This window comes from Nerophis ophidion, linkage group LG24 (genome assembly GCF_033978795.1).
Source record: "Nerophis ophidion isolate RoL-2023_Sa linkage group LG24, RoL_Noph_v1.0, whole genome shotgun sequence".
In the NCBI taxonomy this organism is placed as follows: Eukaryota; Metazoa; Chordata; class Actinopteri; order Syngnathiformes; family Syngnathidae; genus Nerophis; species Nerophis ophidion.
The window spans coordinates 40,166,940-40,186,003 of NC_084634.1; the positions used below are offsets into that span (position 1 = coordinate 40,166,940).

The following is a 19,064-nucleotide window of genomic DNA, read 5'->3' on the forward strand; positions in this document are numbered from 1 at the left end:
AGAAATGTACACTAGTGACTAAAGGATAAAAAAAAGATAAATCATAAAACATAAATAACATAACATAACATAACTTAACATAACATAAATAACATAACATAACAAAACATAACATAACATAACAAAACAAAACAAAACAAAACAAAACAAAACAAAACAAAACAAAACAAAACAAAACATAACATAACATAATATAACATAACATAACAATACATAATATAACATGAAATAATATAACATAAAATAACATAACAGAACGATGAGTAACACAAGACCCGATAAAGGGACGGCGTGGCGCAGTGGGAGAGTGGCCGTGCGCAACCCGAGGGTCACTGGTTCAAATCCCACCTAGAACCAACCTCGTCATGTCCGTTGTGTCCTGAGCAAGACACTTCACCCTTGCTCCTGATGGGTGCTGGTGGGCGCCTTGCATGGCAGCTCGCTCCATCAGTGTGTGAATGTGTGTGTGAATGGGTAAATGTGGAAGTAGTGTCAAAGCGCTTTGAGTACCTTGAAGGTAGAAAAGCGCTATACAAGTACAACCCATTTATTTATTTATTTAAATAACATAACATAGATAACATGACATAAATAACATAACATAACATAACATAACATAACATTAATAACATATCATAAATAACATAACATAACATAACATAACAAAACAAAACAAAACAAAACATAACATAACATAATATAACATAACATAACAATACATAATATAACATTAAATAATATAACATAAAATAACATAACAGAACGATGAATAACACAAGACCCGATAAATAACACCACATAGATAACATGACATAAATAACATAACATAATATAACATAACATAAAATAATGATAAATAACATGAATAAGATAACGTAAATAACATACCATAACACAACATAACATAACATAACGATGAATAACAATAAATAAAAATACATTTCATAACTTAACATAAAATAATGATAAATAAAACAAGAACTGATAAATAAAGATAAATAACATAACATAAAATAACGATAAATAACATAACAATATATAACATAAATAACATAACATATGATAAATAACATAAATAACATAACATTACATAACACAACATTACATAACATAACATAAAATATCAATCAATCAATCAATCAATGTTTATTTATGTAGCCCCAAATCACAAATGTCTCAAAGGACTGCACAAATCATTACGACTACAACAAATAACGATGAATAACGATAAAAAACATGAATAACATAACATAAATACCATGAATTGATTAACATGGACCCCAACTTAAACAAGTTGAAAAACTTATTCGGGTGTTACCATTTAGTGGTCAATTGTACGGAATATGTACTGTACTGTGCAATCTACTGATAAAAGTATCAATCAATCAATCAATCAAAAATAACAAAACATAAAATAAAAGAACAATAAATAACACAAGAACCGATAAATAACATTAATAACATAAATAACAAAACAGAACATAAAATAACAATAAATAACACAAAAACGGATAAATAACAATAAATAACATTAATAACATAACATAAATAACATAACATAAAATAACAATAAATAACATAAAAAAACATAACATAACATAACGATAACAAACATAAATAACATAACATAATATAAAATAATGATAAATAACATAAAAAACATAACATAAATAACATAACATACTATAACATAACATAAAATAACGATAAAAAACATAAATAACATTACATAACGTAACATAAAATAATCATAAATAAAACAACATAAATAACATAACATAAAATAACGATAAATAATGATAAATAACATAAATAACATTACATAACATAAAATACAGATAAATAACATAAATAACATTACATAACATAACATAAAATAAGGATAAATAAAATAACATAACATAACAACTGCTGGTCACCCCCTTGTTTTTTGATGACACATAAGCTGATTTTAGATGAATCCCAGACAGAATAGGTATTTTGACATTTTATTCCAAAGCTTTGGAGAGACCAATCTATGAACAACACATTCAAATCACATCGCCCAAGTTGATCTGAAAACACTCCAGAAATTCTCTCTTTTTCAATATTCCACTAGCCCCCTCCCCTTCACCTTCAGAGCGAATCCACATATCTATTCTCCTCCTAAGCCTGGGAAAAGAAAAGATGAGAAGGGTGTTACGGCTACTTGTCACATTCCAAGCTCAAGGTTAAGACATGCACACCACTCAGCTGTTTTCAAATATGACTATGGAAGGAAATAAATAACTCTTGAATATGGATGTATGTAGATATCTATCTCCGTCCCTATCTATCCATCCATCTATCTATCTATCTATCTATCTATCTATCTATCTATCTATCTATCTATCTATCTATCTATCTATCTATCTATCTATCTATCTATCTATCTATCCATCTATCCATCTATCCATCTATCCATCTTTCTATCTATCTATCTATCTATCTATCTATCTATCTATCTATCTATCTATCTATCTATCTATCTATCTATCTATCTATCTATCTATCCATCTATCCATCTATCCATCTATCCATCTATCTATCTATCTATCTTCCTTGCTGAGGAAGCAGGAAACATGACAGATGATTGATGACAAATGAATGCCATATTGTTCCAAATGTTATAACGCAAATACACACCTTTAAGTATCTATAATATCTCTTTTCAGCATTTTTCAAATTAAAATATAAAAAAATGCCCCCCTTCTTGGTGAAAAAAGTTTAGAAATGTTAGAAGCTCTCAAAATAAAAAGAAAATGTACTTAAAATTCAAACAAGGTTTAGTCAGTTAATAAAAAATATATATATATATATATATATATATATATATATATATATAATTTATATATATAATTTACGAGTTATTTGAAAAAATGACAACAACCATAATGCACGTTATTAAATGCGTAACGGAACATTAATATTATATACGGGAGAAAGGTAAACATTTGTATTATTATTATTATTATTATTCTATTCTTAAATGGGGTAAAAAACAAAAACAAAAGTGAAAATATTACAAAAATATATATTGTTATACGACCTTTGGAGAAAGAAGTATGGACAAACCTGAACTAAAGTATCAACAGTATCGATATTTCGATTCGAGGATCGATATTAGAGCATACAGACCTGGTATCGGCGGCTCGTAGTGATGGGAACAGCCTCAAGAGCTCATGTTGCCTTCTCCCATGCAGCAGGTGGCGCTGTGTACTTACTGATTTACTGCGATCCAATACATATAAACTAAACGTAGAAGAAGTAGATGTTGCGACAGAAAAAAACGCTTAACGGCAGCAAACTGCTCCCGCCTTGGACGTGCGAGGACTATTAAACACAACAATCTTACTTATCTGGACAACAACCTCGCCATGATGGGTGAGTTATTTGACTTAATGTTAGGAATAAACCTTTTGTTCATCCCATGTTATATTGACTAATTTGTACGGCTTGCGTCTAAAGCAGGGGTCGGCAACCTAAAATGTCTAAAGAGTCATATTGGACCACAAAAACAAATATGTCTGGAGCCGCCAACAATTAAAAGCCATATTACATACACATAGTGTGTCATGAGATATACATTGAAATATGACGACTTAAAGGGAACTAAATGAGCTCAAATATAGCTACAAATGAGGCATAATGTGTCCATCCATCCATTTTTCTACCGCTTATTCCATTTGGGGTTGTGTCATTAGATATAAATAGAATTATGAGGACTTAAAGGCCTACTGAAATTCACTACTAGCGACCACGCAGTCTGATAGTTTATATATCAATGATGAAATATTAACATTGCAACACATGCCAATATGGCCTTTTTAGTTTAAAGGGGAACATTATCACAATTTCAAAAGGGTTAAAAACAATAAAAAATCAGTTCCCAGTGGCTTGTTGTATTCTTTGAAGTTTTTTCAAAATTTTACCGGTCTCAGAATAGCCCTAAATAAAGCTTTAAAGTGCCTTATTTTCGCTCTCTGCGAAGACACTGGCCATTTCCCTGTGACGTCACACAGTGCTGCCAATGTAAACAAACAATGGGAATACCACAGCAAGATATAGTGACATTAGCTCGAATTCAAACTCAGATTTCAGCGATTTAAGCGATTCAACAGATTACGCACGTATAGAAACAGATGGTTGGAGTATGAAAATATTGAAGAAGAAACTGAAGCTATTGAGCGAATAGCTATTGGCGCTATTCATAGCCATAGCATGGCCGAATAGCTGCGTTAGCATCGCCGGTAAAATGTGCGGACCAAACGATCAGGACTTTCGCATCTTGTGACACTGGAGCAACTTAAATCCGTCGATTGGTAAGTGTTTGTTTCGCATTAAATGTGGGTGGAAGGAAACGTAATATAGTTGCAAATGCATCTGCAGGTTATCCATACATCTCTGTGCCATGTCTGCTTTAGCACCGCCGGTAAATAGCATGTTAGCATCAATTAGCGTAGCATGTTAGCATCGATTAGCTGGCAGTCAACATCAACAAAACTCACCTTTGTGAATTCGTTGACTATCGTTGCAAATGCATCTGCAGGTTATCCATACATCTCTGTGCCATGTCTGCCTTAGCATCGCCGGTCAAATGTGGAGAAACTCCAGCACATTCAATGGGGGTCTGGCGGCAGACACTTTGGCATCTTCGGGCCAGTGGTGCAACTTGAATCCCTCCCTGTTAATGTTGTTACACCTTCCAACAACACACCGTCGAGGCATGATGTCTCCAAGGTTCCAAAAAACGGAAAATACCAGAGCTGAGACCCGGTGTTTGTAATGTGTTGAAAATAAAAATGGCGGGTGTGTTACCTCGGCGACGTCACGTTCTGACGTCATCGCTAAAAGAGCGATAAACAGAAAGGCGTTTAATTCGCCAAAATTCACCCATTTAGAGTTCGGAAATCAGTTAAAAAAAAATATGGTCTTTTTTTCTGCAACATCAAGGTATATATTGACGCTTACATAGGTTTGGTGATAATGTTCCCCTTTAAATAAATTGCAATTTTAAATTTGCCGCGAAGTGTCGTGTTGAAAACGTCGCGGTATGATGACGCGTGCGTTTGACGTCTCGGGTTGTAGCGGACATTATTTTCCAGCCCGATCCAAGCTATAAGTTGTCTGCTTTAATCGCATAATCACACAGTATTCTTGACATCTGTGTTGCTGAATATTTTGCAATTTGCTCAATTAATAATGGAGTTAGCTATTACACCAATAAATGTAAAGGTTTTTCATTTTATATTCATATATATATTTCTTTAAGTCATAAGAAATCAACATCATTTTAAGTGTACTGTTACTATAATTTGGTTCATTGTATTTGTGTCATTGCTGTAACAATTTTTTCCAAAGGAAAAACAAATAATTGCAATATATTCAGTATAATTGATGTTGGATTAACGTGCAGTATGTGACATCCCAACAGCTGTTGCCATGACTGCAACATGCCCGGGCTTGTACTGTGGCAGGATACTGTTCAACGGTTCTGTTGAGAGAGACTGTGGCGTAAGTATAACTCCTTATTTTTTCTTATTATGGAAACTCATCTTTAAATTCACTGATTGGACCATACTATTCTACTATGGCGTTGCCTCATCCTCGCAATAACGATAGTCTATGCTCAAACAGTCATGGAAATTTCCCCAAGATGGTGTCTTATTCCAAAGCGTTTGTGTATAACGGTGGTGTCCAAACTACGGCCCGTGAGACCACACAAGTTCCACAAGCAATCAAAAATGTAAAAATCTGGTAGCTTGAAAGGTGTTAATTCATCGTCATATTTTGGAGAATGTGAGTGACTCACGCCAGTGACCCATCTAGAGACGGCATACACAGCATTTACTTATACGACCCAGTCCAAACAACCTTCCCTAGTCATGTCGGAGGGAAACTAATTTAAACGAGTCAACAAACATGTCACACATAACACAACTTGCTGACTGAACTTTGTGGGTAATATAAAATTAGCCAATTCAAAATGACACCCTTTTTAAATCCATTGCAGGACATGATGGGAATAATGCAAAAATGTTTGGCGCATTTTAGCCGCTTTATATTTCTAATCGATGATAAAACTTTAAGAAAGCCGTCACGGCGGTAAACAAGGTAGGAGGTAAACTTTCACATGCTCCTAATATTCAATTCTAATAATTGTTAAGTATATATCCATCATATTATTATATTATGTACACATAATGGGTTTTCGGCCCCCGGCCACAGTTTTTAGGCCCCCCAGTCAGGAAGTTTGGACACCCCCTATGTCACTGTATCCTTCCTTTTAAAAAAAAAATATATATATATATATATATATATATATATATATTTATTTATTTTTTGTCCTTTCCAGCTTCTCAGGCAAATCACATAGTAGATGTAGATACCCGTATCGGCTGTTCACATTTACTTTACAAAAAAGAAGTGTGGGATACTTCTCTTGTTGCCTTATTTGTATTTGACTTTATTAAATATATTTATATTATCATTTGGTGCAGCCGGGCCGGAGCAGGAGAGGATAGAAAGAGAAAAAAAAAGGAATACAGAGGGGGAAACTTTGGGGATAAGAGGGGGATAAGACAGAGAGACAACAACAACAACAATAACAACAACAACAACAACAACAACAACAATAGAGCAACATCAGGAAATAGGATATATACAAATATAAATAAATAAATGGGTTGTACTTGTATAGCGCTTTTCTACCTTCAAGGTACTCAAAGCGCTTTGACACTACTTCCACATTTACCCTTTCACACACACATTCACACACTGATGGAGGGAGCTGCCATGCAAGGCGCCAACCAGCACCCATCAGGAGCAAGGGTGAAGTGTCTTGCTCAGGACACAACGGACGTGACGAGGTTGGTTCTAGGTGGGATTTGAACCAGTGCCCCTCGGGTTGCGCACGGCCACGGCTCCCCACTGCGCCACGCCATCCCTAATATGATGGTAAAGTGATAGCAAAAAAGTTAATAAAATAACACAGAAATGACAATGAGCACTATTACACTATAAATGGAGCGATACAAATACCAATAGAAATATCGCTATTGATAATGAACAATACCAATAATTGTCCTCTACTATCAACAATACAGTTGTTCAAATGCAACAATACATATACGTCATGATAACTAAAAGTACAAAAGAATGCAGGAAAATGGAGGGGAAGAAAGTGAGGCAACCTATATTAACCTTGTAGATTGTTATAGTGAAAATAGGTTAAGCTTTGTCAGTGTGCCATGTGTTACCCAGTTTACCCTAGGGCAGCAACGTTAATTTACATATATATATAATGACAACTAGAGATACAAAAGAATGGAGAAAAATGGGGAGGAAGAGAAGCCAACTTTATTAACCTTGTAGATTGTTATAGTAACATTAGGTAAAGCTTTGTCAGTGTGCCATGTGTTTACCCAGTTTACCCTAGGGCAACAACGTTGATTTATGTTTGATGAAACGTGATTATTTGCATGAGTCTATACTTGTATATGTACAGTATGTGTATATGTATGTTTGTACTGTGAATGTATATGTACATGTATGTTTGTACAGAATTTATATGTACATGTATATGTATGTTTGTACTGTGAATGTATATGTACATGTATGTTTGTACAGAATTTATATGTACATGTATAGGTATGTTTGTATAGTGAATGTTTATGTACAGTGTGTGTACATGTATGTTTGTACAGTGAATGTATATGTACAGTGTGTGTACATGTATGTTTTTACAGTGAATGTATATGTACAGTGTGTGTATATGTATATGTATGTTTGTACCGTGAATGTATATGTACATGTATGTTTGTACAGTGAATGTATATGTACAGTGTGTGTATATGTATGTTTGTACAGTGAATGTATATGTACATGTATGTTTGTACAGTGAATGTATATGTACAGTGTGTGTATATGTACAGTGAATGTATATGTACAGTGTGTGTATATGTACAGTGAATGTATATGTACATGTATGTTTGTACAGTGTGTGTATATGTATGTTTGTACAGTGAATGTATATGTACATGTATGTGTTTATGTATCTTTGTACAGTGAATGTATAGGTACATGTATGTTTGTACAGTGAATGTATATGTACATGTATGTGTATATGTAAGTTTGTACAGTGAATGTATATGTACATGTATATATATATGTTTGTATAGTGAATGTATATGTACATGTATATGTATGTTTGTACAGTGAGTGTATGTGTACATGTGTGTATATGTATGTTTGTATAGTGAATGTATATGTACATGTACGAGTATATGTTCATGTATGTTTGTACAGTGAATGTAGTGAATGTATGTATGTACAGTATGTTTACATTTTTAAACAGTATGTGTATATGTATGTTTGTACAGTGAATGTATATCTACATGTATGTGTATATGTATGTTTGTACAGTGAATGAATGTGCTGTATCCTTCCAATCAATCATGATGATTATTACACCACGGTTCTGCCATGGAAGTCCCACACATACCTTGCCATGTCTGTATTACATACATGAACGCCCGCTATTTGTGTCTTTGTGCAGGTTTGTCCTCGTGGAGAGCGGGCCAACAACCAGAAGGTGTGCGAACGCTGCACCGAGTTCCCCGAGCTTTATGATTGGCTCTACCTGGGCTTCATGGCCATGTTGCCTCTCGTATTGCACTGGTTCTTCATTGAGTGGTATTCGGGGAAAAAAAGGTGAGCGTCATTGCAAGGCACCTCTGATCTAGTCGGGGCCTATACAAATATGTATATGGCTCGATGGATGCACATTTTCTTGAAGTGGCTGCATGTTCTTGAACAATACACGGGCGCACAACGATCCGGGTTTAATTGTTCTGTGGTCAGTTCCAGTGCTTTCCTGCAACACATCACCGCCATGTTGGAGTGCAGCATGTCGGCCGTCTTCACTCTGCTGGTGACCGAGCCTGTCGGGATGCTCACTATCCACTCCTGTCGGGTCCAGATGCTGTCAGACTGGTACACCATGCTCTATAATCCCAGTCCAGACTACATCAACACTTTACACTGCACCCAGGAGGCCGTCTACCCACTGTAAGTACACACCACAGTCCTGCCTCTTCAGACCTACACACACTCTTTTGGTTTTCAGGTCAACTCGCAGCAACTCAGAATATAAGTCCAGTCCATAGTGGATCTAACATAATATTGTGAGAGTCCAGTCCATAGTGGATCTAACATAATAGTGAGAGTCCAGTCCATAGTGGATCTAACATAATAGTGTGAGAGTCCAGTCCATAGTGGATCTAACATAATAGTGTGGGAGTCCAGTCCATAGTGGATCAAACATAATAGTGAGAGTCCAGTCCATAGTGGATCTAACATAATAGTGTGAGAGTCCAGTCCATAGTGGATCTAACATAATAGTGAGAGTCCAGTCCATAGTGGATCTAACATAATAGTGAGAGTCCAGTCCATAGTGGATCTAACATAATAGTGTGAGAGTCCAGTCCATAGTGGATCTAACATAATAGCGTGAGAGTCGTCCATAGTGGATCTAACATAATAGTGAGAGTCCAGTCCATAGTGGATCTAACATAATAGTGTGAGAGTCCAGTCCATAGTGGATCTAACATAATAGTGAGAGTCCAGTCCATAGTGCATCTAACAGAATAGTGTGAGAGTCCAGTCCATAGTGGATCTAACATAATAGTGAGAGTCCAGTCCATAGTGGGGCCAGCAGGATATCATCTTGAGTGGAGACAGGTCAGCAGAGCAGAGACGTCCCCAACTGATGCACAGATGAGTGGTCCACCCTGGGTCCCGACTTTGGACAGCTAGCGGGTCATCAGGGTAAATCACCGGAGCAAAGTCTGTGTAGTTAGTCCGCCATCATTATCAAGCCAAACAATGCTAGTGTGAATGTGCCTGAATTCCTGTTGCCTGAAATGAATAAATTAATTTTAGGCAAAAAAATAAATAAATAATAATAAATGACGGGTTTTTGGTTATTACAAAAATTGGACGGTATTGTTAACGTCTGGAATGTTATCACAAATGATCATTATACTGTTAATCTTTACATCCCTCGTCCACTACTGAGTAAAAAGTCAAGGGCGGTCACGGCATGTTCTTGCCACAGATGTTGGCCAACTTTTTAGGGCGTTACGGCAAATGACGAGGGCGCTCACGGTTTTTTGTGTCGACTAAGCTACATGCTACAAGAGAGAGGGAGAAGAGGAAGAGACAGTTGGACTCCATCAATGATGATTGGTGGGTTTACGGATCTTTAACTGGATAAGAAAAAAGTGGGTGTCATTTTATTTTTTAAATGGTCAAAACGGAATAAAATATATCTCATAACCGTGTTTATAATGTGTTTTTTTCCTCCAGATACACAATCGTGCTCATCTACTACGCCTTCTGCTTGGTCCTGATGATGCTGCTGCGCCCGCTACTTGTCAAGAAGATTGCATGTGGGCTGGGCAAGTCGGACAGATTCAAGAGCATCTACGCTGCTTTATACTTCTTCCCCATCCTCACGGTGCTGCAGGCTGTCGGGGGAGGACTTCTCTGTGAGTACCATTCCCTTCCTCAGACCCCCGCTCCCCACAACTACCAAGCTGGGGAACAATGGTCTTGTCAAAGAAGCGGGAAATGGAAGAGAAAGTGTTTGGTGATGCGTTGTTTCTCCTGAGAATATTTGTTAGTCAAGGTGGTGTCTCTCCAGGGGGAAGGGGCTGGGTGGGTGTAAGGAACAGTGTCATTTGGCCTGTCGCCACTCATCGCTGCCTGGGGGGGGACAATAGACTACAGAGTGTGGTGAAGTAGGCCGGCTTTGTCGCATGAAAAAGCCTACAATTTTTGGTTGTGTTTTCCGCTCCTTATGCTGAATGACAATATACAATATATATCTTGATATTTTTTCCCTAAAGTAAAAACAAAACACAAAACAGTCCTAGTTACCTGATATACAAAGTATGTCATTATTTTGTCTTAGTAAGTCAATATTTACTAAGTCAAAATAATGATTACGTCAAATTTTGACTAAGTCAGATTTCAGTAAGTCAATATTTACTAAGTCAAAATAATGACCAAGTAAAATTGATGACTTACTGTAAATAAGAGTTTGCAATAAGCGTTTGAAAAAAAAAAGAGTTAAAAAAGGGGACACATGCTAACATATGCTGGCCCTGAAAAGCTGGACAGGACAAAAAAATGTTTTCAGGCTTTAGTTTAGGCGGTGGCTCTTTGTTGTTAAGGCGGCCGCCTTAACAACAAAACGCTGCGATGTTTTTGTGTGAGTCATTTCAGGTAAATAAATGTAAACAGTTTTTATGTGCCTTTAAAATGGGATGCAAAGTCTGGATTAAGATTCAGTTTGGTAATAACCGCTTGGTAACAGTAAGCAAAGTTGTGGAAATAGCACACTTTTTAAAGCCAGGTAATGGCTAATGTTCACAATGCTTGCCGTCATCACAGATTTTGGTGACATTTTAGTATGAGGAGCCATGCTTGCCAACCCTCCCGATTTTTCCGAAAATCTCCCTGGGCAACCATTCTCCCAAAATTCTCCCGATTTCCACCCAGACAACAATATTGGGGGCATGCCTTCAAAGCACTGCCTTCAGCGCTCTCTACAACCTGTCTTCACGGCCGCTTTTCCTCCATGCAAACAGCATGTCTGCCCATTAACATAATACATGCGGCTTTAACGACACACTAAGTGAATGCAAAGCATACTTGGTCAACAGCCATACAGGTCACACTGTGGGTGGCTGTATAAACAACTTTAACACTGTTACAAATATGCGCCATACTGTGAACCCACACCAAACAAGAATGACAAACACATTTTGGGAGAACATCCGCACTGTAACACAACTTAAACACAACAGAACAAATACCCAGAACCCCTTGCCGCACTAACTCTTCCGCGACGCTACAATATACACCCCCCACTACCACCAAACCTGACACAGGGTTTTATGGACGCAATAGGTCACTCCCATTAGCTGCATTGTTAGCCACCTCGTACTCGCCTTATGTCGCACATTATAATGCATCGTGTAAGTTTTTGTCTTACACAGTGATCGTGCAAAAGTGCTGTTCTCCTTTTTGACGTAGCGTGGGGAATATCGGTTTGCTACTGTACTGATCTGAATGTTGCAAACCCAAAAATGTGATAGTTAAATAGGAATACATGTAGGGTTATTTTATACCCCGACTACTACTACCACTGTCGTCATTCCTATTTGTTTGTTTCAGATTATGCCTTTCCCTACATCATACTGGTCCTGTCTCTGGTCACTTTGGCCGTTTACATGTCGGCCTCTGAAATACAGGTAAGGTCTGTGCTCATTCGAAGGCAGGGGTCACCAACCTTTTTGAAACCAAAAGCTACTTCTTGGCTACTGATTAATGTCAAGGGCTACCAGTTTGATACACACTTCATTAAATTGCCAGAAATAGCCAATTTGCTCAATTTACCTTTAATAAATAAATCTATATATATAAAAAAATGGCTATTTCTGTCTGTCATTCCGTCGTACATTTTTTTTCCTTTTACGGAAGGTTTTTCTGTAGAGAATAAATGATGAAAAAACATTTAATTGAACGGTTTAAAAGAGGAGAAAACACAAAAAAAAAGAAAATTAATTTTTGAAACATAGTTTGTCTTTAATTTCGACTCTTTAAAATTCAAAATTCAACCGAAAAAAATTAAGAGAAAAACTAGCTAATTTGAATCTTTTTGAAAAAATTTAAAAAATAATTTATGGAACATCATTAGTCATTTTTTATGATTAAGATTAATTTTAAAAGAAATTCAAACGACTTTAAAATAAGATTTAAATTTGATTCTACAGATTTTTATAGATTTGCCAGAATATTTTTATTTTATTTTAACTTTACTAAGTTTGAAGACATATTTCACAAATATTCTTCGTCGAAAAAACAAAAGCTAAAATTAAGAATTAAATTAAAATGTATTTATTATTCTTTACAATAAAAAAAAAAATCACTTGAACATTGATTTAAATTGTCAAGAAAGAAGAGGAAGAAATTTAAAAGGTAAAAAGGTATACGTGTTTAAAAACCGTAAAATAATTTTTAAGGTTGTATTTTTTCTCTTAAAATTGTCTTTTTGAAAGTTATAAGAAGCAAAGTAAAAAAATAAATGAATTTATTTAAACAAGTGAAGACCAAGTCTTTAAAATATTTTCTTGGATTTTCTAATTCTATTTGAGTTTTGTCTCTCTTAGAATTAAAAATGTCGAGCAAAGCGAGACCAGCTTGCTAGTAAATAAATACAATTCAGAAAATAGAGGCAGCTCACTGGTAAGTGCTGCTATTTGAGCTATTTTTAGAACAGGCCAGCAGGCGACTCTTCTGGTCCTTACGGGCGACCACCGCGTTGGTGACCCCTGTTCTACAGTATTTAATTGTATTTATCACATTATAAAACAATTTGAAAAAATAATAATGAAATGAACAGTTTGACAACGTCATTAACAGTACTGCATTCTGTGAAATGAAAATAATTTTCTCCATAGCGGAAACCTTGTTTTTTTTTAACACAATGGCAATGTTTGCTACGCCTCTCTTAAAGCGCACCATAAACACAAGAACTTAAAGGTACCATATGTAATAATGTGGCCAGACATGGTACTGCAATCACGGTCAACATTCTGTAGTCCTCTCCCTGACAGAGGTTGCCAGATACGCAGCCTAGTCCGGCTGGATGGACTGGGCTACTTCAAAGAACTTCAAAATTCCACTGCCTCTTACTCGGGGTTGAGGTCTGGGACCATACAAGCTGAATAGACAAGCGTTTTGTCAATAACAAATCTCTAACCAACACATTTTACACAGAAATGAGGCTATTTTCAGGAAGAAGTAGGTCTTGCCTGTGTACAATATCACAACAATCATGGTTATGGTCAGTACTATCAGAAAACAAAGACTACAAGCAACGCTTGGAATGGTTGTACTGCTGAAAATAAGTAGAGCATGCTTAGCAGCCAGACGTACGCCCAAAACTAAAGAGGAGACATTTACCAAGGTATAGATTCAGATTGCCATATAACTTGGTAGATGTAGTCCACAATATGCAAACACCAATGAGGAATTATTTTATTATGTGGTTTGTCAGTCTCCATACCTTTCACATTGCCATGATGACAGCCATGCTAATATTGGAACCCATTTCCTCAGCGTATCAGCATATTAAGAAGGAAATACCCATATCCACGTGGGTTTTATTTGTCCAAAATATATTTTGTCCTGTCAGTACTATCAGAAAACAAAGACTAAAAGCAACTACAACCAACGCTTGCAATGGTTGTACTGCTGGAAATAAGTAGAGCATGCCTAGCAGCTTAATGTACGCCCAAAACTAAAGAGGAAACATTTTACCAAGTAGGCTGTAAGGCGAACCCGTATTTTGTTTCACCTCGTTCCCATGTCTGGGCTCTAAATCATTTTTGGTTCTGAAAAAAGTTATTTTGGTTTTCAATGAGGAAAAAAAACGTTCTCCACTTGACATCCAAGAGTATTTTTTTTTTAATTAGTGTTTAAAGTCGGGACTATTTCTTGCTTGGCGTAACAATATCTTCCTCCCAAGAGGTGATGTTTTTGCCATGTGCTTCACATTCGACCAATCAGGTAGCCACACAGATCCAAGATGGCAATGTCAATCCACGTCTGTTTTATTTGTCCAAAATATATGTTGTCCTGTCGGTACTATCAGAAAACAAAGACTAAAAGCAAATACAACCAATGATAGCAGTTTTACTTTCAGTCTAAAGAAAATTCAACATCACGTAGGGGTGTAACAGTACACAAAAATTTCGGTTCGGTACGTACCTCGGTTTAGAGGTTACAGTTTGGTTCATTTTTGGTACAGTAAGAAAACAACAAAATATACATTTTTTGGTTATTTATTTACCAAATTTGTAAACAATGGCTTTATCCTTTTGACATTGGGAACACTATAATAATTCTGCCCACGTTAATCCACATTAAACTGCCTCAAATTGTTGCTTTGATTAAATAAAACGAAAAAACCTTTCTTCTACATATAAAAAGTGCAACATAAAACAGTTTCAAGTCAACTCATCATGCAAAATTTTTTACAGCATTTGGGTAGCCTGTAGTTGACTTGTATTATGTAAATGTAATATTTTTATCAACATGTGATAGCAGGGACCCTGCCATTCAAAACTAGGCTGCTACATTACTAATGATTCATGTAGCCCCTAACACACACACACAGCAAAATGAGCTAACGTTACGCTAAAAGCTAATTAGCCTTCACCTCAAGCCTATACTGTGAGCTAGCTGAGCTGCAGTTTAAGTTTCTAGAAGGTCAACGGGCTCATAGTGATATTTGTAATAGTTGTGACTGGGAAGTGTTTTTTATCATTTGGGGAGCGTACCCTGTCCACTGCTCCCCTGCTAAACGAATATCTGCTCGACGCTGAAGCATTGACTACATCGCTCTGAATACGCACTGCTGATTGGCTTTGTATGTAACCAATCAGATGGTTGTGTGGGCGGGATAATGCTTGCTGCTCAGACAGAGGCAGAAAGCAGAGCAGCTTGTGAAGACTTCTGCTTACAAACTCGTTCGGTACGCCCATGTGCCGAACCGAAACCCCCGTACCGACACGGTTCAATACAAATACACGTACCATTACACCCCTAACATCACGGAGGTCTACAAGAGTCACGGCCAATCTGAGGTCTCCTTGCTCACTGTGTTGTGTTTGCAGTCCTTCAAGAACCTGGTTGCCAAGAAGAAGCGTCTGGTGGTGTTGTTCAGCCACTGGTTGCTGCACGCGTACGGCATCATCTCCATCTCGCGCCTGGACAAGCTGGAGCAGGACCTGCCGCTGCTGGCCCTGGTGCCCGGCCCCGCCCTCTTCTACATCGCCACAGCTAAGTTCACCGAGCCCAGCCGGATCCTGTCGGAGGGCGGAAACGGACACTGACCTTTCCTAACCACACGGACTCAAGGAAGCCATACATAGAAAAAAATCGAATTTTTTGCATCGTTGCTTCAGACAAATGGTCTTTCCCGGTGTTCTGTCCAATGGAGCTGCTTCCTCAAAAAGAGCTGACTGGACACGATACGACGGGTCTTTTAACTCACACCCATTTGGGTTACAAATAACGCTGCCACTGTAGCATCGCGGCTAATTAGCAACGTAATTACCCGAAACTCCAAACGAGAAGCCGCTACTTTTTTCTTGCACTTAAATAACTTACAAGATGGTGCGACTAATGAATGGATTTTTCCTTCAACGACGGCCATGATAAAAATAGTTTGAAAAAACAAAACGAGTAAAAAACATTGAGATAGTGTGTTATTGTTTGTGCTATGGCGCCATCTTTCGGACAAGTTCACTCACTGCAGCTGGTGCCGTGTCCTTCTATTTAGCGCCTTCTATGCGGGCCGTCCATAGCGTTTCTACTCATAAGGATTCTTCGTTCATCACTCCAAGCAGCCTTTGTAAGTTTTACAATACAACTACAACAATTCATACTTTCTAAAGCGTGCCATGTGTGAGGTCTGTAGGAGTGTTAACATGCATATTTGTACCTGCTATCAATAGCACGAGCTAATATGCTAACACGTTTTCGAGTGTCTGTGTTCATATTATTAACTTACAACGGCATTCTTCTATTGTTTCAGTTTCACAAATTCTTCAGTAAACTCACCAAAACGTCACCGTGGAGTTATTGAATCCGTTTAGCTGATCGGAGAGCTAGCGTGCGCAGCTAGTGGGTCCATGATGACGGGTGCTGTCCGGGTTTAGAGCTTTGAAACGGAAGTACAATTGCCATTCCATCTTCTGAGTCGTCCGTAGTGTTTCTACTCACCTTTCATCACTGTAAATTTTACAATATAACTAAAACAATTTGTACTTACTAAAGCGTCCCACGTGCAATGTCTGTAGGAGTGTTTTCATGCATATTTGTACCTGCTATCGTAATGCAATGACGCTAGCGTTGTGAAGATTAGCTAATATGCTAACATGTTTACAAGCATCTTAGTATGATTAACTTTCAATGACATTCTTTTTGTGTAGTTTCAGTTTCACAAATTCCTCAGTAAACTCACCAAAACCTTACTGTGGAGTTATCGAGTCTCTTTAGCTGATCGGAGAGCTAGCATGCGCAGCTAGTGGGTCCAACACGATGACTTCTGTTTTGTTTGATCAGCCGTTTTACTGCCCTGTCACAGGCACGGTTTGGAAAGAAATAAGGTATGTAAATAAGTATTTATCTTCTATGTGTAAATAGCTCATTTCTACGATCCATCCTTTTTCTACCGCTTGTCCCTTTTGGGGTCGCAATCTCAATCTCACAACGTATATATCTGCGGCTAATATATGGAAAAGTATGTTTTTTAATCTAAAAATTTGCGGGGGAAAAACGTTATTTTTACTCTTGCAGCAACTGTCATTGTTGACGTGCCTCCTGGTCAGAAAATACACTGAAAGAAATGCTCGGTAGCGTCGGGTATCTCGACTTTGACGGGTCGCGGACTTGGACAGAACACCCGAAAAACAGTTAATGGGGACTTCCTCAATAAAAAAAAAAATAAATCAACAAACAGACTGAGAATAATGTCTAAAATCAAAAATATGGTGTGTTTTACTTACTTGATAGTACATTAAAACTTACAGTACATATACATATGTACATAATCGCGTTTCATCAAACATATACTAACATTGTTGCCCTAGGGCAGGGGTCGGCAACCCAAAATATTGAAAGAGCCATATTGGACCAAAAATACAAAAACAATTATGTCTGGAGCCACAAAAAATTAAAAGCCATATTACATACAGATAGTGTGTCATGAGATATAAATTGAATTAAGAGGACTTAAAGGAAACTAAATGAGCTCCAATATAGCTACAAATGAGGCATAATGATGCAATATGTACATATAGCTAGCCTAAATAGCATGTTAGCATTGATTAGCTTGCAGTCATGCAGTGACCAAATATGTCTGATTAGCACTCCACACAAGTCAATAACATCAACAATACTCACCTTTGTGCATTCACGCACAGCATAAAAAGTTTGGTGGACAAAATGAGACAGAAAAAGAAGTGGCGTAAAACACGTCCTAGAAAGTCGGAGAAAGTTGTACATGTAAACAAACTAGGGTGAGTTCAAGGACTGCCAAAATTAGTAGGACAAAACGGCGCTCGCCAAATACTGGAATCAGTGAAGCATGTTTAATATAAACAGTGTGCTTTATAACAATTAGGGAGGTTTGTGTCATGTTTGTCCTCCTACAGAAACAATAATAAAACAAAAAATGTATTTTTTTCATACATTTTTGAAAAAACTCCAGAGTTAATTTAGATGTATATATTTTTAAATTGCCTAAGTTTAAGTAGCGTGAAATAACACAACAGACACACTGATACATTAGTGTTTATTATATTATATTATATTATTGTATTCCTTCTTAAGAATGCAATATGAAGGAAATGTACATAATGTAAATAATTCAACCCACTAAGACAGGGGTCCCCAACCTTTTTTCCACCAGAGACCGGTTCAATGCATGCATTATATTCACGCACTAGCTGTCTACGTGTGGCAGAGAAAAACAGCAAAAATATGAGCATAAAAAGGTCAACTCACTATAACGCTGAAGTTGTTGGAGCCCTTGGCGTGTTTCTGCGCCAAGAGAAGGTCCCCCGCATGTTGATGGCATTTACTGCATAATATGTGTTTTTCAGCTATTGTAATACATTTTTGCACCACTTGTGGCAGTAATGACAATATACAAACCCCGTTTCCATATGAGTTGGGAAATTGTGTTAGATGTAAATATAAACGGAATACAATGATTTGCAAATCCTTTTCAACCCATATTCGATTGAATGCGCTACAAAGACAACATATTTGATGTTCAAACTCATAAACTTTATTCTTGTGCATTTAATAATAACTTAGAATTTCATGGCTGCAACACGTGCCAAAGTAGTTGGGAAAGGGCATGTTCACCACTGTGTTACATCACCTTTTCTTTTAACAACACT

The 19,064-nt window shown here is 37.0% G+C and overlaps 1 protein-coding gene across 1 annotated transcript in view; it reads left to right on the forward strand.

Moving 5' to 3' along the window:
- The first annotated feature begins 3,267 nt into the window (after positions 1-3,267).
- jkamp (jnk1/mapk8 associated membrane protein) overlaps positions 3,268-19,064 on the forward strand; it is a 17,918-nt gene continuing 2,121 nt past the window's right edge. Inside the window, exons 1-7 of the mRNA XM_061886807.1 lie at positions 3,268-3,402; positions 5,453-5,532; positions 8,576-8,730; positions 8,881-9,087; positions 10,387-10,568; positions 12,262-12,338; positions 15,768-19,064. The exon at positions 15,768-19,064 is cut by the window's right edge and continues 2,121 nt beyond it. Of these exons, the coding sequence (XP_061742791.1) occupies positions 3,396-3,402; positions 5,453-5,532; positions 8,576-8,730; positions 8,881-9,087; positions 10,387-10,568; positions 12,262-12,338; positions 15,768-15,986 (927 nt within the window). The 5' untranslated portion in view covers positions 3,268-3,395 and the 3' untranslated portion in view covers positions 15,987-19,064. The remainder of the gene's footprint in view (positions 3,403-5,452; positions 5,533-8,575; positions 8,731-8,880; positions 9,088-10,386; positions 10,569-12,261; positions 12,339-15,767) is intronic.